We start from the raw sequence: 27128 nt of genomic DNA, 5'->3' as shown, positions 1-27128 counted from the left end.
GCGCTGCGGAGCCTCGTGATTGGAGGAGGCAACGGTCACTTGGCAGCGCCGTTGGGATTGGGGGAAGAGGGCCCCGGCTGGAGGTGACGCTGAGACGGCGAGGGTGAGTGGGGGCCGGCCGCTGCCGCACTTCGGGCGCTCATCCCTCATTTCTCTGTGGTGAATGGCGACGGGATGGAGCGCGAGGGCAGCGGCGGCAGCGGCGGGTCGGCCGGGCTCCTGCAGCAGATCCTGAGCCTGAAGGTTGTGCCGCGGGTGGGCAACGGGACCCTGTGCCCCAACTCTACTTCCCTCTGCTCCTTCCCAGGTACGGCCCGCCCCGCGCCTGCGCACTGCGCGCCCCGCCGTCGCCTCGGCAAGGCTGTGGGCGCCCCGAGTCTGGGCGGGGTCCCTGGTGCGCCGCTGATCTGCTGGGTGGGCGCTGTCCTCCTGGAGTTGGGTCCTGCTCCTTGTCCGGAGCCCCTTTCCCCGTCACTTCCTCGCCAGTCCCTGAGGCCGGGCCCCGGAGTCCCGCTGGGCGTGAGGTGCAGGGAACGGCCGCAGGTGGGCCCGGGACTGGAGGGCGCCCGGCCGCCACCCGAGCGTCTCAGGTTCAGAGCTGCACCCCACGAGCCCGGGAGGCGGTGATTCCTGCCCTGCCTGGGTTGCCGCACGGCGCCCGGCCTCCTTCGAGGTGCCTCGGAGCGGCCCGGCCCGGCTCGGCTGAGGGGTCAGAGTTCGCGCTCCCCTTGCCTTCGCTGATCGCTGGCGCCTCGGGCCAAATCCACCCGCTCCGAGACCCGCTCCGCTTTCTAGGAATCTCCCAGACCTGGTGCCACCTGTTGCCGGTTCTCCCACTAAGCCTTCCAGATCTTTGGCACAGCTTCCTTTGAACTCTTCCTCCCCGCTGCGGCGTGAGGTGGGCCTGCTAGGAGGGTTGCTCAGATTTCTGACGCCTGGAAGAAGTCTCCGTGCGCGGAAAGCTGGAGGGAGGAGAGAAGACTTCACCTGGGAAGGAGGAGAAAGGTTTTGAGGGGAGGCACAGTTATTTATGTAGACCTTGAAAGGCAAGAAGACTGGGGCCCCTGGCCCTGGAAGGGGAGGTGGGGCTCCCAGTAGAGGGCACTGAGATCTTCATAAACAATGAGGGACCAGAGCAGAGGGAAGGAGGACGAGATTCCAGCCTCTAGTTCCAAACAAGGCACCTGTGATTTCTCCTCCCCTGGGCAGCGACTGCCAGGCGCCTTTCAGCGCACACCTGGGACTTGCAGTGTTATAATGTGCCCAGGGATTTTCCTGGAGGGATTGTGAAGTAGCAGGTAAAGGTCATCAGGCAGGTTGGGGTCAGATGCAGATGTTCGCTTGTGGTCATGCCTGAAATGAGAGTCTGGCAGCTCACGTCATTTCAGAAGGTGCTGGGATCCCTTTAGACAGTGATATCAAAAAATTGAGGGTATTCTGGGGACGCTGTGTGAAAAATGAAATGTTCTTGCAATCTGGAGGCACTACTGGGACCAGATTAATTTTTGTTTCCTTAATTTTCCCCTTTCCTGAAACATTTCGAGCCTGCCGAACAGTTGAGAAAACAGTACAACAAATACCCATGTACCCTTTACCTAGATTCAGTAATGTTTTGGTTTTTCGGGTTTCTCTTTCCATATATATCTAATCATATGTATTACCTATAACACTTAGATGTATGTCACATGTCCCATTTAAACTCGAGTTATTCAATAGGAAGTTGCAGAAGTCATAACACTTGATGCCTAGTAATCTTTAGCATGTATCTTCTAAAAACCATTTTCTGTCATCCACAAAACCATATGACTTCCAAGAAATTGAACATGATAGAATAATGTTATCTAACGTATGGGCCTTGTTTAAATTTCCCCAATTGTCCACATAGATTTTTTTTCCTTAAAAAAATATATATATATATTCCATGATCTAAGGTTCACACATTACATTAAGTTGTCCCATCTCTTTAGTTTCATTTAGCTGAAGCAACTCCTTCCTTGTTTGAATTTTTTTCAGATGAACATTTTGGAAGAGTCCATGTGAATTGTTTTATAGACTGTTTTACAATCTAGGTTCATTAGATTTTCTTCATGATTAGATGTAGATTAAACATTTTTGGTCAGAAAGCCACCTAGCTAGGTGATGTCCACTAACCAGTACATCACATCAAGAGACATTGAATGTCAGCCCGGCGCGGTGGCTCACACCTGGAATCCCAGCACTTTGGGAGGCTGAGGCAGGTGTATTACCTGAGGTCACGAGTTCAAGACTAGCCTTGACTCTACTAAAAATACAAAAATTAGGCGTAGCAATGTGTACCTGTAATCCCAGCTACTTGGGAGGCTGAGGCACGAGAATCTCTTGAATCTAGGAGGCAGATGTTGCAGTGAGCCAAGATTGTGCCATTGCACTTCAGTCTGGGTGACAGAGCGAGACTTCGTCTCAACAAAAAAAGAGACATTTAATGTCAGTTTGTATCTTCATTGATAGTACTACTAAGTTTGATCATTTGGTGAAGATGGTGTCTGAAAACTCTACTGTAAGGGTATCTGCATCCTCTCTTACTACTAGGTCTGCTTAACGGGAGTGGCATTCATTATCCTGAATCTTGTGTATTGCTATTTTGGCCCCACAGAAAAGGTTACTTGCAGTTTATGCCAACTCATTATGGCAGAATCATTATTCTGAAGTATGCTGACGTATTTATGTATATGAGGAAGCACTGAATTGATTTTTTCTTTTTTTTTTTTTTTTTTGAGACGGAGTCTCACTCTGTCGCCCAGGCTGGAGTGCAGTGGCCGGATCTCAGTTCACTGCAAGCTCTGCTTCCCGGGTTCACGCCATTCTCCTGCCTCAGCCTCCCGAGTAGCTGGGACTACAGGCGCCCGCCACCACGCCCGGCTAATTTTTTGTATTTTTTAGTAGAGACGGGGTTTCACCGGGTTAGCCAGGATGGTCTCGATCTCCTGACCTCGTGATCCACCCGTCTCGGCCTCCCAAAGTGCTGGGATTACAGGCTTGAGCCACCGCGCCCGGCCTGATTTTTTCTTTATTACCTGTATTTGCAGTTTAGCCATTTACCTAGGGAGGGTTAGGTAGACATCTAAATGACTAAATCGGCTAGTTGCGGTGGCTCACACCTGTAATCCCAGCACTTTGGGAGGCCAAAGCGGGCGGATCATCTGAGGTCAGGAGTTCAAGACTAACCTGGCCAACATGGTGACACCCCATCTCTACTAAAAATACAAAAATTTGCGGGGCGTGGTGGTGCATACCTGTAATTCTAGCTACTCGGGAGGCTGAGGCAGGAGAATAGCTTGAACCTGAGAGGGGAAGATTTCAGTGAGCCGACATCATGCCACTGCACTCCAACCTGGGCTACAGAGTGAGACTCTGTTTCAAAAATAAATAATTATAAGTAAATGGCTAAACTACAAATGCAGTTAAAATTTTTTCCTTTACCATTGTCATTTTTAACCTCAAAACCGAGAAACTGAGATCTTTATCTTTTTTTTTTTTTTTTTTTGAGACGGAGTCTCACTCTGTTGCCCAGGCTGGAGTGCAGTGGCCGGATCTCAGCTCACTGCAAGCTCCGCCTCCCGGGTTCACGCCATTCTCCTGCCTCAGCCTCCCGAGTAGCGGGGACTACAGGCGCCCGCCACCTCGCCCTGCTAGTTTTTTGTAGTTTTAGTAGAGACGGGGTTTCACTGTGTTCACCAGGATGGTTTCGATCTCCTGACCTCGTGATCCACCCGTCTCGGCCTCCCAAAGTGCTGGGATTACAGGCTTGAGCCACCGCGCCCGGCCGAGATCTTTATCTTGTATCAGGAATGACATTCATCTTCGGAAGATACAGATTTCACTAAATCAGAGTCAAATTAGATCTTATTAAAATAATTAAAAACCCAGTAATATTTTTGTGTTGTCCTTGCGGAAGTCAAGACTGGTCACACTTGAACCGGTCATTTATTCATTCACTCAAAAAATATTTGCTCCGTGTTAATTGTGTGCCTGTTGTTTTCTAAGCACCAAGTCAAGATGCCATCATAACAAAACAAAGCCCCTTCCCACGTGGAACTTTCATTCAAATGGGGAGAGAGAAAACAAACAAAACAGCTGGTGGTGAGGGGCCTAGGAAGGGGGCAGGGCCTGTGTGGCTCAGGTGGAATGCCGTTTGCTGTAAAGTGATGGGGAGGCCCTGGATGGTGATGATATTGGAGTCAAAATCTGAAGAAAGTGAGTAGTGAGCTAATGAGCCAACAGCTACTGGAGGAAGAGCAAGTATTCTAGGCCAGGGAGCAGCAGATTCAGAGGCCCTGGAACAGGAGCTTGCAGAAGAAACACTGAGGAGCCCAGGGTGCCTGGAGGGACTATGTGGGCAAGGGGGAGAGGAGGGGAGGGCAGATCCTGGAGAGCTCTACTGGGGAGTTTTGAGCAGAGATGGGATGATTCTGACTTTTTAAAAAAGTACAATCCAGTGGTGTTTAGTATATTTACAGAATTATACAACTATCACAATTAGTTTGAGAATATTTGCATCATCTTGAGAAGAAACCTTCTTTGTACAAAGAAGAAGCTTAGGAAATAATGGCTTTGCATGGAGAATAGATAGAAGGCCCCATCAGGACGGACAGGGTCTGGTCAGGCTAGGACTGAGGTGAGGCAGGCCAGGGGCACACCCAGGAACCAGGGAGGAGCAGGCAGGCAGTATCCAGAGATAGGTGGTTGACTACAGTTGGTAGTTCAGTGGGCACATCCTCTTGTTAGGAAGAAGTGGAGGGGACAGTTGGACCTCCAGGCAGGGAGGTGGGATTTGGCAAGAGAGGAGCCTCCCAGTGCACAACGTGCAGAGCTGTAGGCTGATGGGTGATTAGTATCAAGATAGCCCAACTTTAGCTTGGAGTTGCAGGACTACATAGACTTTTTTTTTTTTTTTTTTTTTTTTTTTTGAGACAGAGTTCAGCTCTGTCGTCCAGGCTGGAGTGCAGTGGTGTGATCTTGGCCTACTACAATCTCTGCCTTGCAGGATCAAGTGATTGTCCTGCCTCAGCCTCCCGAGTAGCTGGGATTACAGGCCGGCGCCATTACAGGCCGGCGCCACCACACCCAGCCAATTTTTGTACTTGTAGCAGAGACGGGGTTTCACCATGTTGGCCAGGCTGGTCTTGAACTCCTGACCTCAGGTGGTCCACCTACCTCGGCCTCCTAAAGTGCTGGGATTACAGGCATGAGCCACTGAGCCCTGCCCAGACTGCATAAGACTCTTAATCCTGAGGAGGACTCATGTGGTCTGCTTAGAACCCCAGAGGAACGGGCTGTGTTGACCCAGTTGTTCACTGGAACACAAGATGAGAGTGGGGCCAGCTGGAAGGAGGGCTGAGTGCTGAGCCTCACGCTGCTCACTTGGCTCGGGTTCTTTCCATTGCTGCCATTTGGGGCCAGGTTGGTCTTGAGGCCTTGGTTGGAAGTTAGGTGACTCTGCTGTGGCGGTTAGAGGCCAGGGAGCCGGCCATTATAGACCCCTTTTGTTAATACAGAGTCCACTAGAGGATTCTGCTGTTTGTTCTCTTTCACTGCAATATCTCTCTGAATATCTATCTTAAAGATATGTCTGTCTAGGCCGGGCACAGTGACTCACGCCTGTAATCACAGCACTTTGGGAGGCCAAGGCAGGTGAATCACCTGAGGTCAGGAGTTCAAGACCAGCCTGGCCAATATGGTGAAACCCCATCTCTACTAAAAATGCTAAAATTAGCTGGGCGTGGTGGCGCGCACCTGTAGTCCCAGCTACTTGGAGGCTGAGGTAGAATAATCACTTGAACCCGGGAGGCGGAGGTTGCAGTGAGCTGATATCATGCCACTGCACTCCAGTCTGGAAAAGAGAGTGAGACTCCATCTCAAAAAAAAAAAAAAAAAGATATATCTGTCTAAAAATATATACTCAAGGAAATCCTCAAATATCTTTTAGGGTAGGGATCTTAGTCTTTTTACTGATATGTCAGCATATAGAATAAGGTCAATATGTATTCGACTGATCAGCAATTAACTTCTTAGTGTTTTTATGACTCTGCTATTGCTACTGTGATTAATTCCACAAATTTAGCAGCTTAAAGCCATACAGATTTTATTGTCTTACAATTATGAAGGTCAGAAGTCCAAATTGGGTGCGTGTGGGCTAAAACCAAGGTTTAGCAGGGCTGTGTTCCTTCTGGAGCTTTTAGTAAGAATTTCTTTTCTTGCCTTTTCCAGCGTCTAGAGGCCACCTACGTTCCCTGATACTTGGCCTCCTCCTCTTCTTCATAGCCAGCAGCATAACATCTTCAAATCTCTCTGACTCTCATCTCCCACCTCCCTCTTACAAAGATCCTGTGATTACATTAGACCTAACTGGAAAATCCAAGACAATCTCCTTTTGCAAGATCCTTACTTTAGTCACCACAATGTCCTTTTACCTATGAAAGGTAATCTGTTCACAGGTTTTGGAGATGGGAATGCGAACACCTTTGGGAGCCCATTCTACCACAATGCTTAATCTCATTTTCCAATATCATATTGTATTACAGATTAGTTACCTGATTTAACTTCACCATAGGGAGATGATGTGCCTTTAGCTGCCAAAGTAAACAAACCCGAAGCAATATACTTACTTTAAAGCAGTGAACAAATAAATACTGTAAGATATGTAGACAAAGATTTCTGAGAGAGTTTTGAGCCAGCGAAATGAAAAGTACTGTATGACGATCGATAAACAGCTATTAAATAGATGGCAAATTAAGGTGCAGTAGATTAAAGGGAAATCACTTAGTTTTTTAAGAAGCCTTTTAGATCCAGGTTTGCCTTTGCTATTTAGAGTCCTGTAATAACCTCATGTGAGAGTGTTTTATAAGCATACTCCTCTACTCATCTATAATAAAACCTTTTTTTCCTACTTGAAATGACTTTAGTGATGCTGTATAAAATACATAGTGAAGGAGCTAATGGATATAGCTCAGGGTTGTAGGGGGTGCAGTGTGCATCCCTTTCTCAGAACCACAGAGAGGTGTTGGCCTGGTATGTATGCCAGGCACTGTTTACAAATTGGCCTTTAAGCTTTTTGGAAAATTGAGATGTGGGTTGGTGACTGAGCGGGCCTCCTGGGGCAGGGGCTGTGCTCCTAGGGAAGTGGGGATGGGTGACATTTTTGTCTCATCATGGACCGCCATAACACAGTACCATAGACTAGCTGTCTTAAATGGCAGACATCGTCTCCTGAGTTCTGGAGGCTGGAAGGCTGAGATTAGGGTGCCAGGATAGTTGGGTTCTGGTGAAGACCCTCTTCTTGACCTGCCTTCTCACCATGTCTTCACATGTCACAGAGAGACAGGTATCAAGATACTGAGAATCTCTTCCTCTCATAAGACCATAGTCCTGTTGGGTTTAACACATGAATAGTAGGGGCACATAATTCAGCCCTTAGCAGTTGGATGGCACACCTGTGTTCCAACCCGCCTTCCTGGAAATTACCAGCTTCATATGTTTCTGGCATATTAAGGCTTTGCCTCCCAGTTCAAGGCCTCAGTGGTTCTGGGGCAGCTGGTAGGAAGCCAGGCTCCAGCAGTGCCTTGAGTTACTGCAGAAAGCAGAGCTTACCTCTAAAACTCTGGCATCTCCAGCAGAAGCCCTGGATAGCGGGGACCCAGGGCTGGTCTCAGGTCGGTAGGGGCAGACAGCAGCCAGGTGAAGATTGTTCTGAGTTCTTGGAGGCAGGTTTGCATCTCATTTGTCCACTTTGGACCAGTGAATTCCTGGTGCCATCCTAGAACTTTCTGCAGACTAGGTGTTTGGGTGGTCAGAGGGTCAGATTGATTTGGGAGTGGCAGGTGAGGATTCGGGATAGAAGATGGTCTTTCTGCCTTGGAAGAGAGGCATGGTGCTGTGCTGGGGCTTGGGGATGAGCTGGCGGTGGGTGGCGGACAGGAGGCCTCAGCTGGGAGGCCAGGCTGCTCTTGACTGAGCCAGGAGCCACAGTAGCTGCCCAGGCAGGAGGGATTTGTGGGTGCCACAGCTCTGGTGGGTGCACATTTGTTAGGGAGAAGCAGTATCCAGACCCAGGCACTTCCCCCTCTGGAGCTGCTGCCAGCCAGGGAGGGCGAGTCTCTTGGCAGTGGAAGGCAGGAATAGCTCCTGGCCTAATGGCAGCCAGAAAAGAAACTGCAGTGCAGGAGGATATGGGTTTGTTGTGGAAGAGGTGAGGCCTGAAACCCTGAGGACCAAGAATCCTGCCCTCAATTTCTGATTGACACTGTTGACTAAAGGTGACTTTTTTCATTGGTGGAGGAAGATTCGTTCCTTAGCCTCCCGCATCACTGGGATTACAGGCGTGCGCCACCCCACCTCGCTAATTTTTATATTTTTTGGTAGAGACAGGGTTTCGCCATGTTGGCCTGGCTGATCTGAAACTCCTAACCGCAGATGAGCCACCCGCCTCAGCCTCCAAAGTGCTGGGCTTGCAGATATGACCCACTGTGCCTGGCCTCATTTGTTATTTTTAATAAGCATTGAGACTTAATTGGGGCATCCTTGATGTTTTCCCTGAGAACCATTTATCCAAAACAAGACCTGAGCACTCTCACTGAAAGTATTCAGAATATGCTGTGAATTGAAGCTTTATTAAAACTCAAAATGAGCAAAGAATTTGAGCAGTCATCTGTGAAAATGCCAAGGGAGGGTTAAGGGGATTTGGCTCCACCCCTTATCTCCAATAGCCCCTTAAATCCAGCTTCCCAACAAGATTAAGAAGCCTGTGTAAAGGGAATAAAAATACCTTCGTAAAACTGTGGTTTTCATTGGTCTGGGGAAAAACACACACACCCTAACAGTGTGCTTACAGCCCTAATACAGCTTCCAGTAAAGCCTCTGGTCCTCCCCTCCTCCCCCTTTCTAATCCCCTCAAGCCGATTGATGCCCCTAACTGGTCTCTTTTAAATTGTTCATCCCAATAGGCTCATTCTTCCTGAGCAGTTCTTGTGAAAACAAAAGCTTTGTTTTTTCTTACCTTTTTTTTTTTTTTTTTTTTTTAAAGTCTAGCTCTCTTTCCCTGGCTCATGGCGACCTCTGACTCCAGGGTTCAAGCGATTCTCATGCTACAGCCTCCGGAGTAGCTGGGATTACAGGCATTCGCCACCACGCCCAGCTAATTTTTTTGTATTTTTAGGAGAGACGGTGTTTCACCATGTTGGCCAGGCTGATCTCAAACTCCTGGCTTCAAGTGCTAGGATTACAGGCATGAGCCACTGCGCCTGGCCTATCTAATAAATATTTATTAAGTAAACATGCTCAGTTCATAGAAGCATTTCCACATGCGTGTTTGTTGTGTTTATTTTCTCAAAAACAGGATCTTATTCTACATGCAGCTGGCTTTTGTTACTTCACAATGTGGCTTGGGCATCTTGCCCTTTCAGTATATATACATCTGTTGCATATTTTAATGGAACTGTGTAGTGTTCTATTACGTGCGTGCACAGAATGTGTTTTCCAAATCCTACAGTGATAGCCATGCAGGTGACTTCTAGTTTTTGCTATTATAGACAATGCTGTTGGGACCTTCTTGTTACGTCTGTCCTTGCCTACCTATGCTTTTCTGTAGGGGGTATCCCTGGAAGTAAAATTGTTGCAGCAAGGGCCATGCACATTTGACTTCCAAATTACCCTGCAAAAAGGTGGTTTTCCAGTTTGTATTCCAACTAGGAGTGTCAGGTGGGGCCTATGGAATAATGCTGTGACAGCCCTTTACTGCTTAAAACCTTCATTGGCACTTCAGATCTTTTGTTAAGTCCTTAGTCTGGTGTCAGATTCCCCAAAGGGTGTCCCTCATCTGTCTTTATAGCTTTAACTGTCATTGCTCTTTTTTTTTTTTTTTTTTTTTAGACGGAGTGTCATTCTCTGTCACCCAGGATGGAGTGCAGTGGTGTAATCTCGGCTCACTGCAACCTCTGCCCCATGGGTTGAAGCAATTCTCCTGCCTCAGCCTCCCAAGTAGCTGGGACTACAGGTGCCCACCATGACTGGCTAAGTTTTTGTGGGATTTTTTGTATTTTTAGTAGAGACAGGGTTTCACTATGTTGGCCAGGCTGGTCTCGAACTCCTGATCTCGTGATTCACCCACCTGGGCCTCCCAAAGTGGTGGGATTACAGGCATGAGCTACCATGCACGGCCATCATTGCTCTTATAAAGCCTCTGTGCTTTGGTAAAGCCCGTGGTTTTTAATCAGGGTAGTTTTGCCCCCCCGGGGACATTTGACAATGTCTAGAAATATTTTGGTTGACACGACTGGGAAGAGAGTGCTGCTGGCCAGAGGTGCCTCTCCATATCCTACAGTGCACAGTGCAGCCCCCATAATGAAAAGTTATCTGGTCCAAATGTCAATAGGGCGGAGGGCGGTGGTCAAGAAACCCTGCTGAGCTAAGCTCTTCACTGATCTCAAAAATCAGTTGCTACTTGCCTGCCTCTAGCCAAGGATGGACAGTGGGTTTTATCTAACATGTCACCGCCAATCCCTCCCTATGGGTAGCTAGAGAGCTACCTTGAGGATTCTAAGGCCTTGCCTTGGGTTCACTGCGGGGAAATGCTACACGGACCATTTAACAAATTGTAAAGTCACATTCCAGCAGGACGCTTTTGTTTTCTTTGTATTTTCCAGGGTGCCTCATGCATAGTTTTTCATACATAGTTGATTATATGAATCTTAATGTTGCTTGAATTACAGACACCTTACCAGTGATTAGAGTTTTGTGGGAGCCAGCTCTCCTAACCTGCCCTGTTGTTTACCTGCCATTTGTCTTCAAGCCAAACTTTTATATTTTCTGGTATTTATTTCATATCCTAAAGAGCTTTGAAATCCTAATAGGAGGTGATGGCTTGATGTTTACTGCATTGTCTTTAAAATGATTGTGGAATGAATGTAATTGTATAGCTATCCATTGTAGAAGGCTGAGTGATCAAAAAGTCAGGAAAGATCAACAGGCATTGATTGCATAGTACCCTACCAATTGGCAGTTGGGCTTGTGCCTCTTATGGGGGGATTATTTTTGTTTGGGCTTTTTGTTTTTTTGGGGTTTTTTTTTGAGACCGTCTCACCCTGTTGCCCAGGCAGGAGTGCAGTAGCATGATCTCAGCTCACTGCAGCCTCTGCCTCCCAGGCTCAAGCAATCTTCCCACCTCAGCGTCTCGAGTAGCTGGGACTACAGGTATACAATACCATGCCAGGCTAATTTTTGTATTTTTTGTAGAGACAGGGTTTGCCTGTATTGCCCAAGCTAGTCTCAAACTCCTGGGCTCAAGCGACCTCCCACCTTGGCCACCCAAAGTGTTGGGATTACAGTCGTGAGCCACCGTGCCCAGCCATGGTCGGGGGACATTATTTAGGTCAATTTTGAAATCTAGGTGAACCTTTTTTTTTTTTTCAGTTTGAGGGTACAGGGATTGGTCAGCTTTTTCTGTGAAGGGCCAGATAGTAAATATTTTAGGCTTTAGGGGTCATGTGGTCTGTGTCACTGTTATCAGCTTTGCACTTGAAGCTGGAAAGCAGCCATAAACAATACTTAAATGAAAGGGCATGGGTTGAATAAGTATATGTGTACAAAAGTAAATGCTTTCAGATAAGTGTGTATGTATAAAAGTATTAATGAATGGGTTCAGATAAGTCTGTGTAAAAAACAGGTGGTAGGTCTGTGGGCAGTAGTTTGTTGAACCCTCTAAAACCATCAATATTTGGATATTTGACTGATGAACCCTACTTTGCAAGTAAATGATGTTGAAGGCCGGGGGCGGTGGTCCCACACCTGTAATCCCTGCCCTTTGGGAGGCCAAGGTGGGCGGATCATTTGAGCCAAGGTGTTCAAGACCAGCCTGGGCAACCCGGTGAGACCGCATCTCTAAAGAAAATACAGGCCAGGCGCAGTGGCTCATGCCTGTAATCCCAGCACTTTGGGAGGCCAAGATAGGCGAATCACCTGAGGTCGGGAGTTTGAGACTAGCCTAGCCAAGATGGCGAAACCCCATCTCTACTGAAAATGCAAAAATTAGCCAGGGGTGGTGGCATGCACCTGTAATCCTAGCTACTTGGGAGGCTGAGGCTGGAGAATCACTTGAACTGGGGAGGCAGAGGTTACAGTGAGCTGAGATCGTGCCACTGCACTCCATCCTGGGCAACAGAGTAGTAAGACCTTGTCTCATAAGAAAAGAAAATACAAAAAAAAAAAAAAAAATTTGCCAGGCATGGTAGCACACGCCTGTAGTTCCAGCTACTCTGGAGGCTGAGGTGGGAGAACACCCAGACCTAGGAGGTCAAGGCTGCAGTGAGCCATGATGGTGCCACTGTACTGCAGCCTGGATGACAGAGTGAGACCCTGTCTTTAAAAAAATTTTTTCAAAAAGAAAAAATAAATGGTGTTGAAAATGAAATCATGAGTATGATGAGTACCCTCTGCAATGATTGTCCTGGGAAAGGCAGTGATTCACAACTTTTCTTTGTCTTCCCTCGTAGAGATGTGGTATGGTGTGTTCCTGTGGGCACTGGTGTCTTCTCTCTTCTTCCATGTCCCCGCTGGATTACTGGCCCTCTTCACCCTCAGACATCACAAATATGGTAGGTTCATGTCTGTAAGCATCCTGTTGATGGGCATCGTGGGACCAATTACTGCTGGAATCTTGACAAGTATGTTAGACATTAAAATACCAGTCAAAAATGTTTAATATGACTAGTCAATTTCAGGACCTATTTTAGAAACATATCTGAGTAGGATGAAGGAAAGAGTGACATTTAATCACAAGTCTTTTTTTTTTTTTTTTTTTTTTTTTTTAAAGACAGGTCTCCCTATGTCAGCAAGGCCGGAGTGCAGTGGTCGCAATCTTGGCTCACCGCAGCCTCAACCTCTTGGACTCAAATAATCCTCCTATATCAACCTCCCAAGAAGCTTGGATTACAGGGGTGTGCCACCATACCATGCCTGGCTAATTTTTTTGTGTTTTTTTAGAGACAGGGTTTCGTCATGTTGCTCAGGTCTAGAACTCCTGAGCTTAAGCGATCTGCCCACCTCAGCCTCCCAAAATGCTGGGATTACAGGCATGATCCTCTGTGCCTGGCCCAGTTTTTTTAATGTATTGATTTTTTTTTCCACCCTCAAGGCCCTATTACTTGGCTAACATCTTTGACTTATTTAGTCAGATTTCATCTCAGTGGCTTCAGGGAAGTCATGTTAAACTTTGTGAGATATATCTTGTGAGAGACGCCACCAGCAAGAGGAAAATTTATCTTTTCGGAAGCTACTTCTCCTTTCTGATCAGCTAGCACTTGAGCGTTGGCCCTGCAATATAGTTGGTGAATTACTTCCATACATGTGGGTGTGGTTGCTATAAAGATAGGAGACAAATTCTGATGACAAGAATTCTTTGCTAGATGTAGTGGCTCATGACTGTGATCCCAGCACTTTGGGAGGCAGAGGTAGGAGGCTTGCTGAAGCCCAGGAAATTGAGACTAGCCTGAACAACACAGCAAGACCCCATCTCTACAAATAAGAATAAAAAATGTAGCTGAGTGTGGTAGTGTGTGCCTGTGGTTCCAGCTACGTGGGAGGCTGACGTGGGAGGATTGCTGGGGCCAGGAGGTCCAGGCTGGGCTGCAGTGAGTCGTGATCACGCCACAGCACATCAGCCTGGGCCACAGAGCAAGACCTGAGGGGAAAAAAAAAAGAATTCTTGTTTAGAAAAGTACCTGGTTAGTGCTCTGGTTATTTTTTTCCCCTTAGGATTTTCTGAATAAGAATTGGAGTAACATGATGTTATGAATTATTTTCAGGCCTGTTTTTGGGGCATTTGTTTTGTTACGGCTTTTGCTTATGGGATAAGACACAGTTACAGAAATGAGAACAATAAGTTTAAATCATTTTAAAGCTCATACATAAATATAAATGTGTATTTTATATAAACTAACATTTCTAAGTAATTAAAATGTAAAATCCTCCATTTTCCCATCCCTAAATAATAGCCACAGTTTACATCGTGGTGTGTATTTCTTTTTTTTAGGTATAGATGTAAATATAAATATATTCTTATAATACAGAAATGTAATATTCCTACTGATTTGTAACTTTTTTTCACCGTGAATTGAAACCTTAGCGTCAAGCAGAAATCATTTGCCTTCTGTGTCTTTGACTTGAGGTTGTTTTTTTTTTTTTGAGAGAAAGTGGCCTAGTTTCTTTGTGTTCTGTGTCACCTACTGCTTCTTTGGAGACTTTATGTCCCAGGATGACTGGCTCCTAGGGCCTGTCTTTGTTTGTTCCTTAGTAAAATAGGGATGAAACTACCCACTCATACCCTTGCATGATTGAGCCAATGTGTATATGATGTACTTAAACATGATCCCTGACGCATAGTAATTGTCAAATACATACTGTATTCATTTCTGTCTTTAAGGCTCTATGAATAATCTGTTCCCTTTCCATTTGCTGCTCCCTTGGATATACTTTTTCCTTTCTTCACTTCATTATCGCAATCCCACTTTAGGGCCCAGTTCAAGTTCCTTAAGCTTCTTTCTACCCAACCCACTCTTTCTGTGTCCTAAATTTTGGAGGGGCCCAATGAAACATGTCTTTCAGATGTTAGTAACAAAACGTATGCATTGCCAGTGGAGGTGGGCATTTTATTTTATTTTATTTTATTTTGTTTTTTTTTTTTTTTTTTGAGACGGAGTCTTGCTCTGTCGCCCTGGCTGGAGTGCAGTGGCCAGATCTCAGCTCACTGCAAGCTCCGCCTCTCGGGTTTACGCCATTCTCCTGCCTCAGCCTCCCGAGTAGCTGGGACTACAGGCGCCCGCCACCTCGCCCGGCTAGTTTTTTGTAGTTTTTAATAGAGACGGGGTTTCACCGTGTTAGCCAGGATGGTCTTGATCTCCTGACCTCGTGATCCACCCGTCTCGGCCTCCCAAAGTGCTGGGATTACAGGCTTGAGCCACCGCGCCCGGCCTTGGTGGGCATTTTAAATCACTAAATGTTCAAGGCAGCCAACCTTTGGTTAATACTGTTCTTTCTTCTTTTTAAAATATGTTAATATACCTTCATATCACATTTATGAAATGTGCCAGGCATGGTGGTTTATGCGTGTAATCCCAGCACTTTGGGAGGCCAGCTTGTGATGATCGCTTAAGTCCAAGAGTTCAAAACCAGCCTGGGCAACATAGTAAGACCCTGTATCTACAAAAAAATAAATAAATAAAATAGCCAGGCATGGTGGCATGTGCCTCTAGTCCCAGCTGCTCAGGAGGACCACTTGAACCCTGGAGATTGAAGCTGCAGGGAGCTGTGATCATGGCACCGCATTCCAGCCTGGGCGAAAGAGTGAAATACTGTCTCAAAAAAAAAAAAAAATGTAAACATGTGATTGAGACACTGTATGTTATTTTGCATTATTGCAAATCTGTTTCTGTCTTGTGTCCCCAGCTAGATTCCAAGTACCTAGAGAATAGGGATCATACCTTATAAAACACAGAAGTGATCTGCAGAAGAAAATTTGAGTGAATGAACACGCTATGACCAAGGAGAATTTTATCTGGTGCATTTTGGGGGGAAGGTCATATGGGAAATCTGGATCTATTCTTTTCTTTTTAAAATTTTTATTATTTATGTATTTTTATTTGAGAACAGGATCTTGCTCTGTCACCTGGGCTGGAGTGCAGTGGCATAGTCACAGCTCACTGCAGCCTTGACCTCCCAAGCTCAAGTGATCCTCCTACCTCAGCCACCCAAGTAACTAGGATTACAGGCACGTACCACCACACCCAGCTAATTTTTGTATTTTTTGTAAAGACAAGGTTTTGTCATGTTGCCCAGGCTGGTCTCAAACTCCTGGGCTCAAGTGATCCTCCTGCCTCAGCCTTCCAAAATGCTGGGATTGTAGGCTTGAGCCACTGTACCTGGCCAGATCTTTTTTTTTTTTTTTTTTTTTGCGACAGGATCTGGCTCTGTTGCCCAGGCTTGAGTGCAGTGTCGCAATCTCGGCTCACAGTGACCTCAGCCTCCTGGGTTCAAGCAACTCTCCGGTCTCAGCCTCGCGAGTAGTAGGGATTACAGGCGCATGCCACCACACTTGGCTAATTTTTTGTATTTTTTGTATTTTTAGTAGAGATGGGGTTTTGCCATGTTGCCCAGGCTGGTCTCAAACTCCTTAGCTCAGATGATCCACCCACCTTGGCCTCCCAAAGTGCTGGGATTACAGGCGTGAGCCACCACGCCCAGCCGGATCTGTTCTTTTCAAACAAATGAAATGTTAACTTTCTTGGTACAATGCTGAACTCCTGTAGTAACTTAGATGGGTATCTGCATAGATACAGGGGTTTTTGTTTTGTTTTCTCAATTTGTGGGAAGTTATAGTGACTAACATAATAAAAACAATCAATGACTTGGGAAACAGGAAGGAATCCCTGAATCTCTCCTCTCATGCCATGTGAATTAATAACAATATGACTTAGAGTCCTCCTGTCTTCCCTTCTCACCCCTCTACTCCCTCCTCCATCCATTTCTTGAAGGGAACTATGAGTATGACAGAAGGTGGCGCGGGGGTTCCCTGTGGCCTGAAACATTTCTTGCTTAGTCTAACTCAAAAGACTGTTTTTCATTTGTTACCAAAAATGTAGTAGATCCCTGTTAAAGGCTAGGCATGGGGTAACTGGTAGGGGAATACACAGATATTTTTGAGTTCATAATCCAGTCATGTGGGAATTGCTATCTTTGTGATTTTGATTATTTCTTCTAGATTATTTTATTCAATAAATCTAGGAGACTCTTGGTTTTAAGGAGTCAGCATCTAAAAGTGATCTGCAAGCCATGTAATGAATACTCAAAGCCTAGAGTAGTCCACAGAAAGAATAGGGAAGACCTAACATTTCTGTAAGATTTAGATTTCAATATAAAAATCTAGAACATTCTACTTACAGTAGTATTTTAAATGTTGTATTTTCATGAGTTTGTTAATCTTGGCTTTTTGTTTTTGTTTAACATTCTTGCGTTTTAAATCAGGTGCAGCTATTGCTGGAGTTTACCGAGCAGCAGGGAAGGAAATGATACCATTTGAAGCCCTCACTCTGGGCACTGGACAGACGTTTTGCGTCGTGGTGGTCTCCTTTTTACGGATTTTAGCTACTCTATAGCATACATCCTTATGCTGAGATGTTGAACCTAAACTTTATGAAATCCTCCAGAAGAATACATTATGGAGTGTAGTGTTTTCTTAGTTCTTCAAAGGGAAGCAACTTGGATGAACAGGAACGTGAAGAACAACATCTTAGCCTTTTCTTCATTTTGAAGCTCCTGGAATTGAAGACTTATGTGGACTCCTATCATCTAAACCAAAACAAGTCTTTTGGCTTTCTTTTTTGTAGATATTTAATTTAAGCAGTTTTCACATGTACCTTTACCCAAGCCAAGTCAACAGTGTCTCTGGGGTGGCATCCTTTGCACTGAAATTTACAGTATTCTGTGAGATGTCGCATATTTTGAAGAAACTATGGAAGATACTGGTTTATTTCAAATGAGCAGAGTATGTTGTATTAAAATCTTACCTAATCTTGATTAAAATTTGGCAAACTCTTTTCTTTACTAAATCTTAGTGACAGTAAATGCCAAATAGGTTTTGGTTAAGTATAGTTTTAAAAACAAATTTAGTGAAATAAAACAGGAAAAAAAATTTAAGTATAACTCAAGTAGAGGCTTTGGTTCCACTGTTTAAAGAAAAAGTAGATAACAATGAATAATGTGACATTTTCTGGACAACTGTCTTGACCTCTGATTAAGATATTTTAAGAGATGTGAATTTGTTATTTTGTATGTTTTATCAAAATAAGCTAGCTAATTTAGACTTTTTAGAAGATTTTCTGTACCACCTTTCCCTATCCCTTTTCTCTTAATTTTATTCCATTTAATTGGAAACATTCATACCCTATTAAATGGCTTAAGTTGGAAATTTTGAGCCAGATTGGTTTGGACATTGAGGCACAAATAAGATACTTTAAGCATTCTATCACAGTTTTTCTTAGTGACTTTGGTATACTAATGACCCTTGAGAAACTATAGAAGTGCATCTGAAACTAGAGTTAGTGAGGCCGGGCGCGGTGGCTCAAGCCTGTAATCCCAGCACTTTGGGAGGCCGAGACGGGCGGATCGGTGAAACCCCGTCTCTACTAAAATACAAAAAAAATTAGCCGGGCGAGCTGGCGGCCGCCTGTACTCCCAGCTACTCGGGAGGCTGAGGCAGGAGAATGGCGTGAACGCGGGAGGCGGGGCTTGCAGTGAGCTGAGATCCGGCCATTGCACTCCAGCCTGGGCAACAGAGCTAGACTCCGTCTCAAAAAAAAAAAAAGAAAGAAACTAGAGTTAGTGGTTATTGATTTTTTAGCTTAATGTGTTTACCTGGTGGTGACTCTTCAGCCCACTTTTACAGTATTGGGTATCAACTCCCAGAAAGTGCCTAAAATTTAATGTTCAGATACGCACCCCTCTCCCCTTTACATTTTTATTCAAAAGAATTTATACCTTTAAAGAGATTTAAATATCAAGAGTTTTTTAAAACTTAATTTTAGCTATTTAAATTTTTATTCTACTGCCTAACTTTCTTTTTCATTAAAAGGCCTGAAAACTGTGACTTTTTGAAAGGGAAAGGATCACAGAAATTAAGTATCTAATGTGATCCTTACCACCTAAACTGTTTTGTATGGAATACAATCAGTGTGGTGGTAGTGGTGGTGGTTATCTGTCTTCAAAATAGTTTCTGGTAATTAAATCTTACTTTTTTTTTTTTTTTGAGACGGAGTCTGACTCTATCGCCCAGGCTGGAGTGCAGTGGCGCGATCTCAGCTCACTCCAACCTCTGCCACCCGGGTTCAGGTGATTCTCCTGCCTCAGTCTCCTGAGTAGCTGGGATTACAGGCGTCTGCCACCGCGCCCGGCTAATTTTTGTAGTTTTAGTAGAGATGGGTTTCACCATCTTGACCAGGCTGGTCTTGAACTCCTGACCTCGTGATCCACCCGCCTTGTCCTCCCAAAGTGCTGGGATTACAGGCGTGAGCCACCACACCTGGCCATAAATCTGACATCTTTAAAGGAAAGTTTTCATTGTGAGATTAAGGCTTAACAGCCCATGAGGTCATATGCACATGAACATATCTATTCCATTTAAAGCAGTATGCACTCTGGCTTCTGATTAAAAATAGCCAGTAGGAGAGTCTCCGAATCTAAAGTCAGGAGGACCAATTTGCCAGGGAAACTCATAGAAAAGAATTACGAAGAGATCACAAAAACTGGACATTTTCTTTTGACTAATTAGACCACTTATGGCTGGGCACAGTGGCTCACGCCTGTAATCCCAACACTTTGGGAGGTCGATGTGGGAGGACTGCTTGAGCCCAAGAGTTCAAGATTGGCCTGGGCAACATAGTGAGACCTCGACTCTACTGAAAAATTTAAAAAAATTAGCTGGAGGTGGTTCCAGCTGCTCAGGAGGCCAAAGTGGGAGGATCACTTGTGCCTGGGAGGTTCAGGCTGCTGTGAGCCGAGACCACGCCACTGAACTCCAGCTTAGGCCACAGGGCAAGACCCTGTCTTAAAATAATATTATTGGCTGGGCGCGGTGGCTCAAGCCTGTAATCCCAGCATTTTGGGAGGCCGAGACGGGCGGATCACGAGGTCAGGAGATCGAGACCATCCTGGCTAACGTGATGAAACCCCGTCTCTACTAAAAAGTACAAAAAACTAGCCGGGCAAGGTGGCGGGCGCCTGTAGTCCCAGCTACTCAGGAGTCTGAGGCAGAATGGCGTAAACCCGGGAGGCGGAGCTTGCAGTGAGCTGAGATCGCGCCACTGCACTCCAGCCTGAGTGACAGAGCAAGACTCCGTCTCAAAATAAATAAATAAATAATATTGATTTTGGTAATTAACTTATCAAAACTATAGTGACATATACACAGGCAGAAACTTATGAGTTATAATGCAGCCAAATATTCTTACAGATTCCCTAACAAGAAGCTCAAATCTTTCTTCCAAGCAAATTGTAAAAAATTCTAGTTTTTTGTTTAAAGAGCTGTGATTTTCAAAAGTATCCCTTCAGTTTAAGAAGTCTGGGGAATTGGTATCTTTTCTTATGGGAAACGATTTCCATCATCTCTACTGAAGGATGCCTCTTATTGAAAAATGCCTGTTGAAGGAGTTCTTGCCTAAAACATTCTTTGGGTATAATTTCATACACTACATATATGGGCCAGTAGGTAGTGGGCACCTCCTCTTAAGTGCTAAGTTTTGAAATACTGATACATGATTAAAATGTTAGACATTTTTCACTGGAGGTAAGACCAAAAATTAGGGCATTTTGAAAGGTGTCTTTGTTTCTGTTTCTTGTTTGATATATTTTGATTATCTATTCTTTTTAAAAACTTTACATATAAAAGATATCTTCAAATTATTGAATGTTTCATCCATCCCAGTAAGTGAAATATTCTCCAGTGAATAAATAAATATATAGACTTTAAATAGATTGAGCAGTGTAGCTTGAAATGTTTTCAGGGAGAGACTATTTGAATGATAGGGAATATCTTTGATTTTCTTTTTCATGTCTCAAATGTATAATTATTTGGGGGTGGTCACTCAGATGGGAGAATATCAGCAATTGTGTTGAACATTTTACCTTATATAGTTTTGAAAATTTTTGCCAAAAACTGATTTCTTAGAAACATCTTTCCCCCAGCTATGCTTTTTGTTTGTTTGTTTGTTTTGTTTTGTTTTGGGAGATGGAGTCTTGCTGTGTCTCCCAGGCTGGATGGAGTGCAGTGGCATGATCTTGGCTCACGGCAAGCTCTGCCTCCCAGGTTCACGCCATTCTCCTGCCTCAGCCTCCCGAGCAGCTGGGACTACAGGCACGTGCCACCATGCCCGGCTAATTTTTTGTATTTTTAGTAGAGACGGGGTTTCACCGTGTTAGCCAGGATGGTCTTGATCTCCTGACCTCGTGATCCGCCTGCCTCAGCCTCCCAAAGTGCTGGGATTACAGGCGTGAGCCACCACGCCCAGCCTATGCTTTGTTTTTTAAAAAATAAATGCAAGAGAGGGAGGGAGGCAGCCTTCTAACCATAAAAGCTGATTTCTTGATTGTTTTTTTTTTTTTGAGATACAGTCTTGCTCCGTCTCCAAGGCTGGAGTGCAGTGGCTTGGTCTCGGCTCACTGCAGCCTCTGTTTCCCTGGTTCAAGTGATTCTCCTGCCTTGGCCTCCAAGTAGCTAGGATTACTGGCACCCATCCCAAGGCCCAGCTAATTTTTGTATTTTTAGTAGAGACAGGGTTTCATCATGTTGAACAGGCTGGTCTTGAACTCTTGACTTCAAGTGATCCACCTGCCTCGGCCTCCCAAAGTGATAGGACTGCAAACATGAGCCATCATGCTTGGCCTTGATTCTTGAATATGGGGTTTTGTAGTGAAAGCATTTCATGAAAACTTAAGTTCATACACAAGAGCATCATGAATATTTTAAGAGAGGTGTCTGTGCTTTTTTTTGGCCACAAAATATTACTTCTTATGAAATGTTTACACTAGGTGAGGAAAAGTTCATTAATTACCTTTAAACCATTCCTTATTTTTTTTAAGATTTTAAATTGTATTTTGGCTTTTGCCTCCAGTATCCTTTCTGGTTGCTCTGATTTGAATTAAGTTCCTATTATGCTGCAGGACACATCAACCTTCCCTAAGTGACCATTTCCTGGAATGTGAAGCGTCGGTGCCATTAGCAGACCATACGCAGAAATGTCCTGTACTTGCATTTATTTTTTGTGCACTCTGTAAGGCTGGTTGTGACTAAAATCAGCTTAACTTTTTATATTATGTTATTTCACTAATTGCTACAGTCAAAATGATCAAATCTTTGTACAATAGAAAATTATTTAAATTTTATTTTTCTACTGACATTTCTAATTCTAGTGTAAATGTTTATCAATAAAAAATTACTTTCAATTCTGAGTTGGAATTATATTTCTTTTTTGATGGCTAATGAATTTAATCTTTTGTAATAAAATTGACTTCAGTTTTCATTTTTTAAATAATGTCTAACATGTTTAACTTTTTTTATGTTCTACTTCTTACTAATTTATGATAAAATTCTTATTCAAAGTTGTGATTAAACAATACTTACATGTGAACGTGAAATTTTTATTAACTGCTTGCTGGGCCGTATATTCCCATCAAGAAGCTTTTGTTTGATTCTATGCAGGAATAGGTGAGTATTGATACAGGGTGTGAAAATGTATTATTTTAATAGTAAGTCCACATGAAGAGAAGCTTCATGTTTGGTTAATTTAACACCCTTGGTGACATCATAAATCTCACTAGTATGCCATTTTCAACAAATGGGACTAAGTTGGATAGTTTACCTCATGGTCACAAGATTGCTGCAGTTTCAGCCATTGCAGACACATACAGTGAATGTCTGGCAGGAGATTGCCCATTCATTCCTTCTAATTTTCTAAAATTGAGGTTTAACATGCAGTAAAGTGTACAAATCTTAAAATGTATAGCTTAATGTATTTTACATATATATATGCTTATGTGACTAACAGATCAAGAGACAGAATGTTTGTAGCACCCAGAAAGATACGTGCAGAGTTCAGCCAGAAGCCCCCAAGACTGTATACGTATCTGGGACCCGAAAGAGGAGGAATTTGTCTCCAAAAAATGGTGATAACCTAAGGTTGGACAGTGGAAAGAGACAGTGGAAGATGGGGACCAAAGGTGCTGAGCTTGGCAGGGAGGATACCCTAAATTGCCAAGAAAACAGAACAGTGAGCCAGGAATCTTTAAGGAGTTGGAGGGATTTGTGCTGTGGCCAAGTGGAGAGCTCTGTCCCAGGGAGTCAGCTGTTGCTTGGCTCCAGCCTGTTTCTGCTTTGTTCAATCATTAACCCAATCTTGCCAGATACTCATTTTCAAGAGAAGCTGGAAATCTAGGTTACTGTTTGAAATCTCTCCATTTTTAAGTGTTAGCAACTAATTTAAACTTGTGTAAAACACTATTTATTTATTTATTTAGAGACACAGTCGCGCTCTGTTGCCCAGGCCGGAGTATAGTGGTGCTATCTCGGCTCACTGCAACCTTCACCTCCCAGATTCAAGCGATTCTCCTGCCTCAGCCTCCCGAGGAGCTGGGATTACAGATGTGCGCCTGCTCACCTAGCTAATTTTTGTATTTTTAATAGAGACAAGGTTTCACTGTGTTGGCCAGGATGGTCTTGAACTCCTGACCTCAAATGATCCGCCCACCTTGGCCTCCCAAAGTGCTGGGATTACAGCTGGGAGCCACCTGTAATTGTGGGCCTGGCTGTAAAACACTTAAGTCAAACAATACATGATTTTAAGCTGGATTTGACCTGGTTGCCATCTTTTTTCTTTTTTTTTTTTTCATCTCAACTATTAGAAAATAATTCCCACTCTGATTACCCTTAAAGTGGTCAGAAACTCTAGTTGTAAATCTGAACAATCACATGGAGTGCTAGGAGAAATGGGGGCTGGGGAGTGTCTGCCAGAGAACGCAATGGCTCCTGTTCCCCAGACTCACAGTGACGGGGCAAAAGGCTACATTCTGATTTGTTGCTGTAGGACACCATTTATGCTGTCCAAGGTAAATGAGGCCAAGAATGGTCAACTCTCAAATACTGGGTTCAAATTTTACATCTATTTTTCTATTACTCTCCCATAAGAAAAGTGTGCTTAGGCCGGGTGCAGTGGCTCATGCCTGTAATCCCAGCAATTTGGGAGGCCGAGGCAGGTGGATCACCTGAGCTCAGGAGTTCAAGACCAGCCTGACCAACATGGAGAAACCTGGTCTATACTAAAAATACAAAATTAGCCACATGTAGTGGCGTATGCCTGTAATCGCAGCTACTTGGGAGGCTGAGGCAGGAAAATCGCTTGAACCCAGGAGGTGGAGGTTGCGGTGAGCCGAGATCGCACTATTGCACTCCAGCCTGGACAACAAGAGCGAAACTCTGTCTCAAAAAAAAAAAGTGTGCTTAAATAGATCATAAACCTAAATGCAAGAACTAAAACTCTTAGAAGAAAACAAGGGTAAATTTTATGATCTTGGCTTAGGTAAAGCTTTCTTAGATACATTTCCAAAAGCACAAGGGAAAATAAAAATAGATAAATTGGACTTCATCAAAATTAAAAACGACTTTGAAGGATCCTTCAAGAAAGTGTGAATAGGCAGACACAGTGGCTCGTGCCTGTAATCCCAGCAATTTGGGAAGCCCTGGTGGGAGGACTGGTTTAGGTCATGAGTTTGAGACCAGCCTGGGTAACATGGCAGGACTCTTTTTTTTTTTTTTTTTTTTTTTTGTGATGAGACAGAGATTGACTCTTGTCGGCTCACTGCATCCTCCGCCTCCCAAGTTCAAGCGATTCTCCTGCCTCAGCCTCCCAAGTAGCTGGGGTTACAGGCATGTGTCACCACGCCCGGCTAATTTTGTATTTTTAGTAGAGATAGGGTTTCACCGTGTTGCCCAGGCTAATCTCCAACTTCTGACCTCAGGTAATCTGCCTGCCTCAGGCTCCCAAAGTGCTGGGCTTACAGGCATGAGCCACTGCGCCCGGCAGCAAGACCCTATCTTTACAAAATATATATATTTTTAAAAGTTAGCTGGGTGTGGTTGTGTGCACCTGAAGTTCTACTCAGGAGGCTGAGGTGGGAGGATTGCTTGAACCCAGGAGTTGGAAGCTTCAGTGGGGCTATGTACCACTGCTCTCCAGCCTGGGCAATACAGCAGGATGCTGTCTTTCAAAAAAAAGTGCAAAGTTCACAAAATACGAGGAAATATGTTCAAGTCACAAAGGACTGGACCAGCCTGGTGGTGGACCAACTGGACCAACATGGTGAAACCCCATCTTTACAAAAGGTATAAAAATTAGCTAGGCGTGGCCAGGCACAGTGGCTCACACCTGTAATCCCAGCACTTTGGGAGGCTGAAACGGGCAGATCACAAGGTCAGGAGTTCGAGACCAGCCTGGCCAAGATGGTGAGAGCCCGTCTCTACTAATAATACAAAAATTAGCCAGGCGTAGTGGCGCATGCCTGTAATCCCAGCTACTCGGAAGGCTGAGGCAGGAGAATCACTTGAACCTGGGAGGCGGAGGTTGTAGTGAGCCAAGATCACGCCATTGCACTCCAGTCTGGGCGACAAGAGCGAGACTCTGTCTCAAAAAAAAAAAAAAAAAAAATAGCTATGCATGATGATGTGCACCTGTAGTCCCAGCTACTCAGGAGGCTAAGGTGGGAGGATTGCCTGAGACCAGGGAGGTCGAGGCTGCAGTGAGCCATGATGGCACTGCTACACTCCAGCGTGAGCGACAGTGAGCCCCCATTAAAAAAAAAAAATCAACAAAAAGACAACCCAATTTTAAAATGGGCAAAACAGGCATAGTGGCTCATGCCTGTAATTCCAGCACTTTGGGAGGCTGAGGTGGGTAGATCACTTGAGGTCAGGAGTTTGAGACTAGCCTGACCAATATGATGAAACCCCATCTCTACTAAAAATACAAAAATTAGCCGTATGTGGTGGCTCACACCTGTGGTCCCAGCTACTTGGGAGGCTGAGGCAGGTGAATTGCTGGAACCCAGGAGGCGGAGCTTGCAATGAGCTGAGATCATACCACTGCACTCCAGCCTGGGCAGCAGAGCAAGACTCCGTCGCAAAAAAATAAATATGAATAAAAAGGGCAAAACATCTCAAAAGATATTTCTCCAACGAACATATACAATGGCCAATTAGGACATGCAAAGATGCTTAACTCCATTAGTCATCAGGGAAGTGCAAATCAAAACTACAGTGAGATGCCACTTCATACCCACTAGGATGGCTAGAATAAAAGAGGGCATTGGCAAGGGGATAGAGAAATTGTAACCCTCACATGCTGCTGGTGAGAATGTAAAATGGTACAACTGCTCTGGAAAACACTTTGGCAGTTCTTCAAAAGGTTTTTTTTTGTTTTGAGACGGAGCGTTGCTCTGTTGCCCAGGCTTGAGTGCAGTGGTGCAATCTCGGCTCACTGTAGCCTCTGCCTCCCAGGTTCCAGCAATTCTCCTGCGTCAGCCTCCTAGGTAGCTGGGATTACAGGTGCATGCCACCATGTCCGGCTAATTTTTGTATTTTTAGTAGAGACGGAGTTTCACCATGTTGACCAGGCTGGTTTTGAACTCCTGACCTCAGGTGATCCGCCCACCTCGGCCTCCCAAAGTGCTGGCATTACAGGCGTAAGGCAATTATATGATCAGGCAATCCCACTTACGATATACCTAAGAGAAATGAACTTTGTTTTTTTTTTTTTTTTTTTTTTTTTTTTGAGACGGAGTCTTGCTCTGTAGCCCGGGCTGGAGTGCAGTGGCCAGATCTCAGCTCACTGCAAGCTCCGCCTCCCGGGTTCACGCCATTCTCCTGCCTCAGCCTCCCGAGTAGCTGGGACTACAGGCGCCCGCCACCTCGCCCGGCTAGTTTTTTGTATTTTTAGTAGAGACGGGGTTTCACCGTGTTAGCCAGGATGGTCTCGATCTCCTGACCTCGTGATCCGCCTGTCTCGGCCTCCCAAAGTGCTGGGATTACAGGCTTGAGCCACCGCGCCCGGCCGAGAAATGAACTTTGAAAATGTCATGCTAAGTGAAAGAAACCAGGCCTCAAAGACCACATATTGTCTGATTCCATTCATATGAAATAAATGTTTAGAATAAGCAAATCTATAGAGGATGGTCTTTGAGGAGAAGAATGAGCATGAATGGGGAGTGAGAAACGGTTTATTTTTGGGGCAATGAAAATGTTCTAAATGGATTTAGTGATGATTGTGCAAGTCTGAATATACCAAAAACAATTGAATTGTGCACTTTCAAATTTTATTTTATTTTATTGAGTCGAAGTCTCACTCTGTCACCCAGGCTAGAGTGCCACCGCACCTGGCCTGAATTGTGCACTTTAAATGGGTACATTTTATGGTGTGTGAATTGTGTCTCAATAAGGCTATTTTTTAAAGTTTGCTGGTATAGAGCCACTGTAATGTCTTATTAATCACATGCATGTCTCGTCTATG

At 44.7% G+C, this 27128-nt stretch overlaps 1 protein-coding gene across 4 annotated transcripts; it reads left to right on the top strand.

Annotated features, from left to right (window-relative positions):
* Positions 1-22023, top strand: TMEM170A (transmembrane protein 170A). Of its 4 annotated transcripts, none has more exons than XM_077983265.1 (5): positions 1-307; positions 12522-12623; positions 17047-18137; positions 19370-19545; positions 21241-22023. In XM_077983265.1, exons 1-3 carry the CDS (start codon positions 175-177, stop codon positions 17175-17177), a joined length of 366 nt encoding a protein of 121 aa, XP_077839391.1. In that variant the 5' UTR covers positions 1-174; the 3' UTR covers positions 17178-18137; positions 19370-19545; positions 21241-22023.
* Positions 22024-27128: the final 5105 nt, after the last annotated feature.

Source organism: Macaca mulatta, chromosome 20 (assembly GCF_049350105.2).
Source record: "Macaca mulatta isolate MMU2019108-1 chromosome 20, T2T-MMU8v2.0, whole genome shotgun sequence".
In the NCBI taxonomy this organism is placed as follows: Eukaryota; Metazoa; Chordata; class Mammalia; order Primates; family Cercopithecidae; genus Macaca; species Macaca mulatta.
This window is presented reverse-complemented; position numbering and strand designations above follow the sequence as displayed.